General features: G+C 38.5%; 1 protein-coding gene across 1 annotated transcript; it reads left to right on the top strand.

Annotated features, from left to right (window-relative positions):
• Positions 1-3,204: 3,204 nt before the first annotated feature.
• Positions 3,205-9,857, top strand: LOC114062795 (mannose-binding protein-like). Its single transcript, XM_027894644.1, has 4 exons — positions 3,205-3,291; positions 6,261-6,372; positions 7,624-7,731; positions 8,901-9,857. The coding sequence occupies exons 1-4, from the start codon at positions 3,205-3,207 to the stop codon at positions 9,044-9,046; spliced, it is 453 nt and encodes a 150-aa protein (XP_027750445.1). The 3' UTR covers positions 9,047-9,857.
• Positions 9,858-13,228: the final 3,371 nt, after the last annotated feature.

Here is a 13,228-nt window from a genome sequence, read left to right as displayed (position 1 = left end):
TCCTCACTTGTGGCTGAAGTGAAAAGCTGGAAATCAGACATGGTGTTTTATGAGTCCTTAAGCATTAGGAAATGGCCTGTGTTTGAAGACATCTGAACAGAAAATAACACCATTCTGTTCACATTTTATTTACAGCAGATGAAAGAAAAGCAAAGGAAAAGAGCAAGATTTCCTGTTCCTCCAGGCTGAATGAAAGACAGAAATCCCCCATTAGTCTATAGACCCTATTGGCCCAATAATAGATAATGTGCTCTAAACATCGGCATTTATTTTTGTTTTGCTACTTTTGGATGGCAAGATTTAACCACTTCTTGCACAGAGCAGTATAATGCTGAACAATTTGGCATCCTACACACATATAAGCACCAGTATATTTTTTTTTTGATTCAGTTGAGTAAATATCAAGGTGTAGACCTTGCTTTTATCATGAAGCACAGTAATTTATCTCTGTATGTAGGTGTACTGGAGCAGACAAAAGCCTGCGATATTCTTTGTGTCTCTAGCTCCCCTGTTCTTCTAATACTGGGACAAGACTGTAGCTGTTCTCAAATGTAAAGGTGCAAATTTGCAAAAACTTTACACTGTGCTTAGTTTTCCAGTTGGAGTAAGCAATGCATTCTTTGCAGGAGCCAAACAGAAAGCTGGGTGAAAACTGGTGCTGGATAAAAACTTCTGCTGAGTGATAGATGGCCCGTACACAAATACATTACAATTGTATTAGGTAGGATCCCTTAAATCTCTGTGAATGTGAAAGCAGAAGTTTTTTGACTTTATAGTCAAACTTTTCCAAGTAAGTGAGGCAGAAGACCTGACTAGGGATGGTAAGAATAGCATTCTGATGTTATCTTCTTTCAGAATCTCGTGCTTTTAAAGCTTAGATCTCTTTTACCTCAGATGACAGGAAACTCAGTCAGCAAATTTTCAAAAGAGGAGGAGAAGCTCAGTACATGTGTTCTTAGTAGTCAGTATCCTGAGTGAGGAATCCTGTATGAATTGTCAGTTTTGAATCTCAAACAGAACTTCCTCTGAGTTAAGCAAGTTTTTGGGGGGTTTTGGTGTGGTCTGCCTCTCTCTCTTACAGTTTCTTTAAAGATAATCCTCAGCCTTTTAAACTGTGTTATTACTATGGCATTGCTCCTACTGCGTCCCGCTATATAAATTCCCTATGCTCTCACAAGCAGCTGATACTTTTATATTGATTTTAATATACAAAGTGGACACGGGACACCCAAAGATTATATCGCTAATGGGGGTTTGACTATTTCAGGATCGAAAACAAAACAGAAGGCAACTGTTCATCTGCAGACTCTTTGGCAGACTGGCAAGTGAAAAGAAACAGATAAAGAGCTTCGGCTCTGCTCCATCCTTCTTATTGTGCAGAAGTACAGATGCATGGTAGGATACACAGGCAAGGGATAAATCACTACTGATTCAGAAGAAAATGATCCTGCACAGGACAGCTTCCACTTTATATTTTTCTAAGAGCTCTAATTACACTCACTGTATGAGCACCTATTAAGAATGGTGCTCCATAATGCCTGCTCTGAGGTTTTTCTGAAACAAGGTTATTCCTAGAGTTTTGCTCTTCAGAAGTCTTTAATCCTGACTCTAATTGTCTCAATGAAAAGTTTGAAACACTTTGTAAACTCCTGGTTTCAGGATAAAAGTGCTCTGCTGGTCTGACATCAAAGTGAATCAATGAGCTAGCTGTGCATTTCTATCCACTGCTTTAGCCATATATTCCCTTGTAAGTGTCTAGAAGCTGTCACCCTGCTACGTTGTGATGAAAATAATTGGATATAGTTCCCACTGCTGTTATTCCCATATGATATTGCTGTTGGTGAAGAATACTGAAAACTGATGGCTCCAAAGGCAAGTTTGAAACTTCAAAAGCCAAGTGTTCTCCTGTGCTGAGCTGCTTGCTTCTCCAAGGAAATGTGCAGAGAGCTGCACCATGTATCAAAGACCATGCAGACATTAGACCACTCCTCCAAATGCAGAAAGAATGTACATTCAAAGATCTAAATAGTGAGGAACTCTATGCAAACTTGGAATGATGAGAACCAAATAATTTTGGAGGAAGAGAAGGCTGTATAGAAATAAGCAGATAGAAAAAGAAATTGCAAACCTAGTGGGGAAAAAAATTAATGGTTTGTGAATGCTAAGACATCTGCCCTTAATGATTTTTATTTGTCACTTAATACAGACATTAACAATAGTCCTGCAGGTTTAGAACTTCATATAAACATGCTGGCTTTGCCAGAGTTTAGTAAAATTTCTACGGTGTGATAAACTATGTTTCAGTAAGGTGGTGTCCTGACCTGGTGAGACCCTAGGGGTGGAGAAATTGCTGACAATCCTATCTGCTTCATACTTCTGCTTTTGCAGGCAAGAAGCCTTCAGGGAAGTTGAACAGTCGTACAAGAAACCAGACATTTTTGTGGGTTACAAGGTTACAAGTTGAGCCCTGGATACAATTTTTTGACAGTGTATAAATCCCACATTTGCTTCTCAGCCAAAATAGGGAAGGTCAGTGTGGAAATTTCAGCTTCTTACTTTAATAATAATAATTTAAAAAAATCTCTAATTCCAGATCTCTTTTTTAATGATGTTGGTTCTACAATGTTTTTATCGAATCGTGTCTGACAAGTAGCACTGCTCTGAACTGTTATGTTCATTTTATTTTTACAAACCCCAAATTTATTCTAGCTTCTGAACAAGAAAGATACAAGGCACCCTGATAGCCTACAACAGCTCTCTCTGATGCCACCACAACCGAGAACAATAGCCCCAGAAATGGGATCTTGACACTGCTGCACGAATGGAGTTTTAATTTTTGCAGCTGGAGATGTCTACCAGACCACCCTCTGGGTAAGGAAATTTTTTGCAAGCAACATTGCTAAAACATCTCTTCCTCAGCATTAAATTTTATGTTATTAATTTTGCAGAGCTACCTGGCACACTGTGTTCTTGTTACTGTACTTTCCATGTCCAAACAATAGTATCGTGACCAGCTGGGCAGTGCAAGCTCTGATGCAGGAAAAGCAGTCAATGAAATTAAGCCTCAAATATCCTTCCCTCTCCTCGGTTCTTAAAAAACTCATCCATTGCCTGAAGAAAGGGGGAAAAACCTTACAGTCAAAACTTTCAGTGCCCACAGTTGTGCTGATTTTTTAGTTGTTCGTTTGCACTGTAACACAGCCAATGTCTGCCCAAGGCCAGGCAAAGAGCAAAGGGCTCACTCCCACAGTGTCGTATGCAGCCCTTGTAAATAAGGGTGGTGAGGCTGAGGTAGGCAATCATCAGGATTGTGCAAGACTGAGATTAGCCAATAAGCAACCTCTTCCTAAAACAAAGCACAAAATAACAGCTTTGGTAGAAATGTTGGTGATTTATCATTTTCTTTTGACAGGATTGTCCTCATGGTAAGAATTCAGCAGGTTTCTGTTTAACTTCTTCCCTACTGCATTCTGTTGTGCTGGCTGCCAGGCAAGGCAGTGGTACAGTGAGACTTTCTCTGTGTAATGGTCAAGTAAAGGTGTTGGTAAGCAAAGATTTGTAATAAGATGCAATAAGATCTGTAATAATTTGGCTGTAAAAAGAGTTAGACTGTACTGAGGCCATGCAAGCCTTTCAGGTGCAGACATGATGGTTGGAAGAGACTTTTGTAGGCTGCCCCACCAGGGCACAGCAGGCTGAGAAAGAGGGCTGTTAGAAGGATGTAACTACCAGTTTAACAGCATTCTGTCTCTGAGTACCTTGTGTGTAAATGTAAGACAACTTCTGAGGATCAGTTTTCCTAGTCCTTTAAATAGGACCTCCAGAACTAGCTACTGCTAAATGTAAGTTTCAGGTGGTCTTTCAAAACCTAAGTCTAATCTCTGCTGAGAAATCTGCATTTTTTTTCTGTTTCTGTTCCCTAAGAGTTTTTCAATTTTTGTGAGAAATTTGGAATGTTTTGCTTTTTTATCTAAGCCATTGTTGGTGCCAATTGTCATTAGTCACTTTGGAAACTGACTGAATTGCTAGGAAACCCTGCCATCAATTAGTCAAAGTGTAAACAGGAACTTTGGCTCTCCTAGAGTAAAGAATTGGGTGGTCACCCTGGAAAACTTTGTAGGTAAATAGATCTTAGCTCCTGGCAGGCAAAGCCAACAGAGGTTTGTGTGAGGTTTAACCTCTGTAGGGAGTGGATTTATCTGAGAGATTACATTTTGTTTTCAGGTTTTCTTTCATTGTGCCATTATTTTGAGGTTTGTCTTATTACCTTCATGGGAGACATCAGCAATGTCAACTTCCCTGATATTGGATAGTTACATAACATAGAAATTCTGCAGAAGGAAATCTTTACAGAGCTGTTAAGAACTGGCTGGAGTCCATGAAGATGGATAGGAAATATAAACAAAGATTCAAGGTTTGTTATGCTAGTTAGCTAAATACCTTCATTATTTTATTTTGGTGTGTGCCACTTTCTGAGACTTTGATGGGAGCCTAATGGAGGAAGCACAAATGGGTATATAGAAATATGGTGCTTCTTAAACTCTGCTTTTTATCCTAATTATGATGTTCTCACAGTAATACACCAGTGATTATACTTCATATTGTACTTTATCAGATGAATCATGACAGGGGAAGCTGCTTTCTGTGGGAAATCTTTTCTGAAGCTTAAAATAAAGAGAAATAATTGAGGTGATTAGCAGAATTCATGCTGGATTTTATATTTCTCTCCTTACCCAAATCTGTCAAGCAAATGGTGCTTCCCTAAGTTTCTTTTTCATTTTGACTGGTAGAACTGGGAGAAAATGAAGCCATTTGACTTTAATATGTGGCTCATTTACTGTAAAAGTTCCTCAACTCGTATTTGTCACAGTTTCATTTTGGTGGTTTTTTTTCAGATAAAATGGAATACGTGGGGTGTGATTGTCTCAAACACTCATATTGGAAACAAGGATGATTACTGTGGATCAGCTTGTCAGAACATCATGCAGAGCCTTCCCTTATGGTTACAGTCTTACTGTTCTGCTCAGAGAGGGCAGCAAAGTATTGCAGATCTGGGATCCAAAAGGACTTCAGCTCTGAGGTATAATACTGAGGAGAAAGTATCTTACTAATATACAAGGTCTGAAAAGAGAAATAGGGGAGGCAATCAGGTTGTTGCCACTTTGTCCTTTAAGCTCTGGGTGTTTGCTAGCAGTGGAGATGCTGTCAAGAGAAGCACCTTAATCACTTTGAGTTTAGACAAAAGCAACCCTGATAGCCCTGAAGAGTCCAAGCAGAAATACTGGAGAGATGAGGATTCAACCCAAAATGAAACACTGTATAACTTATTTGGTGTGAAGATAAATGCTTTAAATTTAGACATACAATGAACAAAACATTAGAATTAATTTACAACATGGCAACATTGATGACTGTTGCTGTATTAGGTATTTTCATTACACCTTGAGATCTTCAGATTCTTAGAAGCTTGGTTCTTTCTTTTCAGGTTTCTATACATACTGTTGCCTAAATGGCTGTGGGAAAAAAAAAGACTCCAAGCCAAGTTAGGTAGGAGATAAGATAAGGATACAAAAGGTTTTAATGAGCCCCCAGGCTTTCTGGAATACCCCCAGCGCATGCAAAATTGAGATGGTCACAGTTTTTATAATGATTTTCACCCAATCCCATCCAGCTACCACCCAGGTTCTGCCCCTGCCACACCTCTTGGAAATTGGGTCTGGGGGCGTTTTGGGACCCCCTCTTCTTCATCTTCATCGTCCTCTGAGCACGTAATGTCCTTGGAGGCCTTCCAGAATTCTAGGCCTGGAGATTGTTGAGTCTATGGCTGTATCTTCTTCCGTAGGGTTAGGATGTTCTTCTACAGTTCTACCTTGAAAAAGAGACTAAACAGGCTATGGAATTTAGGGAATTGATATGGGAATGGGTAACAGGGGTTTGAGCTGATGTGTTAAAGGGTATAGGGATAATATGCTGCTACTCTAAAATCTACATTTACTACATAACTACTTCTAAGATCTACAAAAATAAAAAAATCAAAACATCATACAGATACAATCAGAGGCTACAAGAAATGATTCAGACACTGTCCCTTGTTTGGTCTTTTGCCTGAAGACAGGAGTGTATTTTCTGGGCAGCCCTTTAAAATTATTAAAATGATGAAATTAATGAAATTTCTTTGCTTGATTTGTTGCAGATCTGTGGAATTAGCAATGATTCTTTTTCAGCCTTTTAATGCCTTTGGCTTTTGCTGCTGATGGTAGCAAGTTCAGCCTGAAGAGAAAATTTATTCCTGGGCAGAAATTCAGTGCAGTGCTCCTGCAGTCAATGGCTCACCAGGCAGAGATGGTCCTAAAGGTGCAAAGAGAGAACCAGGTATAGAGCTATGACCATTTAGCAAAACTGTATTTTTGACACTCCTTATCATCCCTTTAGTCTTGTTTCATGCCTCATTCAATTTTTCATTTTGTCTTTTTACTTCTCTCCTTTTTTTCTGCCCCATTAACCTTTTTTAGGCTCTGCACAATTTCAGGAAGCTGAAAGTGCTTCCTGCATTTATAATGCTACTCTAGATACTTGGCTTTTAATAAAAAAATAAATAATATTAAAAAAAAACCTATACATTTTCACAGCAGCCCATAAAATAGAGAAGTAATGAGGTTTTAATCTGATTGTACCATTTGTACTCTGAATCACTTCCTGTTATACCCTACTAAATTATTACTGCTTTTTCTTTCCAGGGGCCAGCTCTCAAAATCAGAAATCATGCTTGTTGGTTACTAATCTGATGGTCATAACTTGATTGCTTCATACTCTCTCTCTATGCCTCAACAACAGAGGCAACCTTTCTCATGCACTGCTGCAAACAGCAAATAGATCTCTGCAAGTGCTTTCTGTCACGTGGCAGGACCAAGTCACACGCTTTCCCAAGTTACCAAATCAGTTTCTTCCCAAACTCCTAGTAAGTACACATGGAACTGTATATTTTCTTATCATATTCTTTCTGCATTATCATATGTATACTGCTCATCTTGGAATGCTTAGACACTTGCTTTTCAACCTCCAAGAAAACTCTCATCATTATGAATATTACTTGTTTATGAAATATAGCCTAAAATTTCTGTGGCGAGTGTTGATATTCTATATAGGTATTTCCTGTTCCATGTACCCCTCAGTGTGCCCTCTGCAATTCCATGGTTGAAATAAGTAAATCCAGCACTGCCTTTCAACAAACTGCTTGAGAGAGGTGTCCTTAATCATAAGACTTAACTAATTTTCCAGATCATATACTGTGATGTGTGATTGGATTACAGCTGAAGTATCTTGGCTTTCTGGTTTGAGAGCATGTGTACCTCTGCAATAACATGAGACAGCATTTACTTCATTGGATTTTCAGTGCCATAAGTAGGAGTACTAAAGGCTTTTTCATCAAAGTAATGCATTCCCTAGTAAATGAAGCTTTCCACGGGAGTAATTCAGTGTACTGGAGATGCTTTATTTTCCTGGTGGTGGGTGGGGGATGGGGAAAGGAGTCAGTGTTTGGTGCTTTCTCTAAGCTTTAAGAAAACATAGGGGGAGAAAAACTTGGAAAACATTTAAACAATTTTATTTTAAATCAAAATTTAGGAGAAGAATTTAGAGGCGTGGAGAGTTTCCCTGGAAAAGTGGGACCTCCAGGAATAAAAGGAGCTTTAGGACCACAAAGAAAGAAAGGAGAAAAAGGAGAATATGGAAGTAAGAAATAAATTTCTCGTGTTTCTATAATCTGGTTTTCAACCTCCTAGTGTATTTTCAAAAAAAAAAAAAAATTGTGTTGGTGTCTGGTATTCCTATAACATCATTTGAGGAAAGGTGTGATTTCCAGAAGTGTGAGGAGCAGAAAAATAAACCATCTGTTACACAGGAGATGAGTTACTCAACATAACTGGGGGAACAAAGTGCCTGGAATGAGTCCCTAGCTTGTTGCTGCCTGTGAGTGGAATACCAAAACCTCTATCTCATGTTATAAACAACATTTTTTCTTCTCTCATTCTTTGCCTGTTTGTGTGTTTCTTCCTGTGACTTTAATTCACTTAAAAATGTTTGCATGTACATTTTGCCCTTGGGAACCGGGCTTTTCCCCCTGAATAGATGTCTTTGGCAGCCCTGAGAATTCAAAGCCCATCCAAGTGTTCACTTCAGTCAGGGATAAAGTTCTCCCAGTTGGACAAATTCCCATGAACAAATCTGCAGTGTGGCCTGTGATTTCTGCTCTGGCAATGACATAGTGCTCTCACATGGCATCAGATTACAGGGGAGCAGAGCATCTTGGAAACAGGTGTTGTGCAGTCATATTAATATAATTACTAAATAACAGCCTTAACTCCCAGTTACTTGTAGAGACAAGTAACCACTTTGGAAACAAAAGTACAGGTTCTGAAGGCTGAATTAAATAGATACTAAAAAGGTAAAGCCCAATCATTGATACGTTTACTTTTTGGCCTGGTAAAATGATGGACATGCTTGTGCTGGAGAAGGAATGGAAAAGAAGATATTGAAACAAATTTTATCTCCTGCTGCTCATGGGTGATGGTCATTAATTAAATTACATCTCACTGAATACATCCTTCCTGAACTGACCTGACAAACTTTAAGGATTATTTTGCCAACTTACAGGGCATGGAATATTACATGGCGTGGAGGATCAGCCACTGTTCTCCGTGTGCTTGTGCTTTAAGCGTTGCATTGATATTCCCAGGTGTCTATTTTGTTAGATTTCTATTGGATTCTGCCTACTACTTCAATTGCTTCTGTTTAGAGCTGGTATCAGCTACTTCTGAAATATAGTTATGAAATACATCAATAACTAGAGCGCGATCCATTTTTGGTATAATACAATAAAATGTATTCACTTTTGTTTCTAGCTTTGATTTTAAAGAACATCAAGAGTATTGCTAAAAACCATACTTGTCTCAACTGGAAATCGCTTTGTACAAAAGCTGTAAGTGCACTTGCCTCTCCCAGGAATGAGGCTAAAAACACAGATGTACAAGGCTTTGTAACACCTTGAAAACAGGCTTGTATGGAGATGTCTGATGAACAGACTGAAGGTTCATGAATCAGGTTCATGAATCTGAATGGAAGGACTGTAACGTACAGGAGCCGGAATGACAGAGAAGTAATCTACAAAATGAAGAATACAAGACTTTGGAAAAATGGATTGACATTAATTATTCAAATTCACATGCATTAATTACTTGTGAATTCTTGAGCTGATAAATCTAAGAAAACCCAACTTTTTTTTCTCACTTATGTGGTTGATATAGAAGTTTGTTCCCATAAAGGTGGCCTGGAATAACCAGAACAAGAGTGTATTTATAATTGCTGTCTCTTTGATGTTCAGTTTTGAATCTCCTAATAAAGTACAGATTTCATTTTTCCAGTCAATATGAAATAAATTGTGTTTATCATGGTGGTATAAGGTTAATAAATTATGGCATGCTCAGGGGGCTAGTTATTATATCTGTCTGAGTTTCTCATAAATGCAGCATGAAGAAGGCATTTTTTTAGTTATCTTGAAACTAGTGAAAAATTTGTCTGTATTCCATCTTTGAGCTGAGCTCTAAACTTGGAGAAATTACTCTCCACATGTTGCTTCTGATATATTATTTTATGATGTAAATAATGGACAGTGCATACAGTCCTATATTCAGTATTTAGTGATGTCTTTGCTCCTAGTGCACTTTTACTCTAGTTCTAAAATTGACTAATAATGATCACTTAGAGCCTAGAGTAGTATTTGTCATCTGGGTACAGAAGTCCACGGCACACAAGTGACTACTGACGTAGAAATAATTTCTTTTTTGAAGTTTCAGCTATTTTTGTGCTGTGCTTTCAATGTGATGGGAAAATAAAATGTGCTGTAACTACAAGGAGGAATAAAACAATGAACTGGCCAGCCAGGCTGCTCTGTGCAGTAGAACAAACAGAGAAGAATAAGGTGATGATTTTTTTGGCAATCTATAGGCATCAAATGAAGTTCAGGAGATATAAATCAAGATTTAAATGCAGGAGAAAGCAGAAAATTTTTGTCTTAAGTTAAACACAAAAGCCTGCTTGTGTAATGTACTCCAAGTGGAATTTAGCTCGTGCAGAAAAAAGAGCAAAAGGCCTTACTTACATGAATAGGTCCTTAATGTGAGAGAAGTGATACCACAGGCTTTTAAGGTTTTCTTGAAGGGAGCTTCTTTCACCTCAAGTGAACTACAGAAAGGCAATTGCAAACTGTATTAACAAGGAATATGTGAATACCATGACAACAAAGCCCAATACTAAAAGTTAATACTTAAAATTAAGAAAAATGTTTACAGGGAGGTTTGAAGATTTTGTCCATGGAGGAATAGATTTTCAATTCCTCGTCCACTTACATTAACACATATAAGCTTAGTGCCTCTACAGAGGGAAGGCCTGTGTCTACACTGGCAACTTATGTGGACCCACAGGAACATAGGAACGTGTCTGTACACAGGAGCATTTGATGCCCAGCTCATCTGTTTTATAGGTGTTGTTTTCAATGCCTAATTCACTGTCTACCTTTGTAAGTACTGACATTTCTTTTCTTTGCACTAGGTTAAACGGGTACAGCAAAAAAGCAATTACTGAAATCGGTGAAGGATATGAATTTTCTGAAGTATGATTTATCTGCTGATCTGCATCATGTTCTCATTGTCATTACTGGCAGCACATCTTTGCAGTTCTCCAGGGAACTGAATTCCTTTTCTGCATTAATGGGTGTCCTACAGCTATGAAAACCAGAACTTTTTAAATTTTGCCTGGAAGTTTTTAATCAATATTTATTATATGAAAATACAAGATATGGTGCAACATTTAAAAGACAGATTTGGGTTAATTTAGGACAAGAAAGAGATATTCTAGAGAGTAGGTATAGTCCTGTTGTTCTTTCAGGTTTAGGGAGCAGTGGTAATTCAGTCTCCAGTGCATTTATTTGTAATGATTATGTAAGTTTACTTTGAGACTGTATCCAAAAACCACTGTGAAACGTTTCTGACCATTTCATTTGGAGGTGGCCTAAGAGCAATTTTGTCCCCAGTGTGCAGCCATTAGGTTACAACGACTAAAATACGGATTCAAAAAAAGATCTGGAGCAGTGTTTTGCAGATGTGAATGGCTGTTTTCTTCCAACTGTATTTTTTTAGAAATATTATTCCTAATTCCTATATCAGTGTCTGTCTCAGGAGTTTAGATCTGAAATGTTGTTTAGAATAATTTTTACATTATTTTGCGCAACAAATCTCCAATATGCTTGAGAGAAATTTAAGAAACTTTTAGTAACCTTATGTTTATATTGTTTATATTCAGAGGGCACTATGCTTCATTCAAACCTCAAAACTGCTTGCAGGTAAGTGCAAAAATATTCTTATTCTAAAAATACTGGAAATTCGCAAAAGCAGAATGAGAGAACATTCCTATTGCATACTCACTTTTATATGGTCTAAAGTTATGACAACTAATTTTTTACCAGGCTGTGCACACAAAGGGTTTGTTTGACCCCAGCAAGGATGGTATATATAGCAAATCTGAGCTGCATTTCTTGAATCTTCTTGAAGTAAACACCAAGTCCTTAAGCCTTTAGCCTTCAATCTGGTTTCACTTCTCCTTTTTCCCATATCCCCTGTCTTGTAGGTTTATCCTGATGTAAACCATCTCAAGGGGAAGGGTTCCCCAGCTGTTACATCTCCTGTGCAGAAATAAAGCTGCTTCCCTTCCTTTCTAGAAAACCAGACTTTGCTCTGTATTACACTGGTGAAAATCTATCTCTGGCAGAGTTACTCTAGACATGCAGCATTGCAAGTGAAATTATAACTCTGTTAATCCAGGCTTTTGCAGTAAACTGTCCTGTGCTGAAACAGCGTTTGGAGGAGTAGAATAGCAGTGCTGAAATCTGAGAGCCTTGAAGGCAGTAGCATGGGAGCAGAATGAACTTCTCAGGCTGGACAGAAGTCCACAGGGCAGGAACCAGACCTGGAAATAGAAAACGAGCCTTTATTAAGTCATATTACTTGAAACTTTTAAACTTAGCAAGGTACTACTAGATGTGCCCTAAATTCTGACCTTTCTCACTGCATATGTTAAGGATACCTTTTCTTTCTTCAGGGACACCTTTCTTCTTTATGTGCTAGAAAGAAGGAGTTTGAAGTTGTGTTCTATTATCTTCCAAGGGGCTTAAATCAGCATCCCTGATGACCACTTAATTTTACATTAATTTGAACTAATCTGTGTTTGCTGTTATACCCCTGATTAAAACCATCTCATTTGGTGCTAATATGACCTCCGCAGAGCTTCTGAGTAATTCAGGATGAAAGCAGCATTTGTTAATCATCTGCTGGGCTTATCTTGCTAAAACACAATTTCAGGTTAAGTACAGGCTTAGGAAGAGCTATCCTGTCACATGTGAAAAAACACAATCTTTGAAAAGCTCTTTTCCTTCTCTTAATTTTTCAAGTGGCAATTTTCAGTGGAAAGTACAAGGTGCAAACAGGAAGCTATTCAGCCAGTAGCAACTTGTACTTACTGCTTCATTTTCTTCTTTTAACACATAAATGTGGGGAAGGGGTGGTTAACTTATGCTCAGAGCAGAGGAAAAGCATGTTCTTTGCTCTGGCTTGTTTCCTGTTGTAAAGGCATCAAACTCTGGTGTGAAACATGCAGAGAAGTGTTGTGCAGGGGTCTGTGTCTTTAGCATCACCAAATGACCCTACTCCTAGGCTTAGCACCTGGAGACATAAGGAATGACAAATAATTCCTGGATTGTAGTTTGGCCAATAATGTTTAGGAGAATAAATAATTTCAGGAGAGCCTGGAAACCTAGGTACAGTCTCATACCTCTTCTAAGCTCTCTGCCAAACCTCTCAGCACTAGCAGCATACCTGGATACTCTGTTGTCTCTAGAGCGAGTGAATTTATCCTGAGGTACCTGCAACTAACATCTCTTTTTATGCCCTGTGACCCCGGTGAAGTTTCAGACATCAGCAGCTTGAGCTGTTTACATCAGTGCTTCAGGCTAGACATTTGTGAGAGCTTTTTCCTGGCTTTCTGTGTGCTCTGGCTTGTTTATGTCTTTAAGTAGTGGCACAGGTTGTCCTTCAGAACCAAGCTTGTGTGTTAATCCTTGAAGAAGCTTCTGGCAGCTTTGCAGTGGGAGGAAGACTCTACAGTGTCTAACTGTTGGCAT

The sequence above is a fragment of the Empidonax traillii genome, unplaced genomic scaffold (genome assembly GCF_003031625.1).
Source record: "Empidonax traillii isolate 1590-97213 ecotype Southwest subspecies unplaced genomic scaffold, ASM303162v1 scaffold436:size495813, whole genome shotgun sequence".
NCBI classification, from domain to species: domain Eukaryota; kingdom Metazoa; phylum Chordata; class Aves; order Passeriformes; family Tyrannidae; genus Empidonax; species Empidonax traillii.
This window is presented reverse-complemented; position numbering and strand designations above follow the sequence as displayed.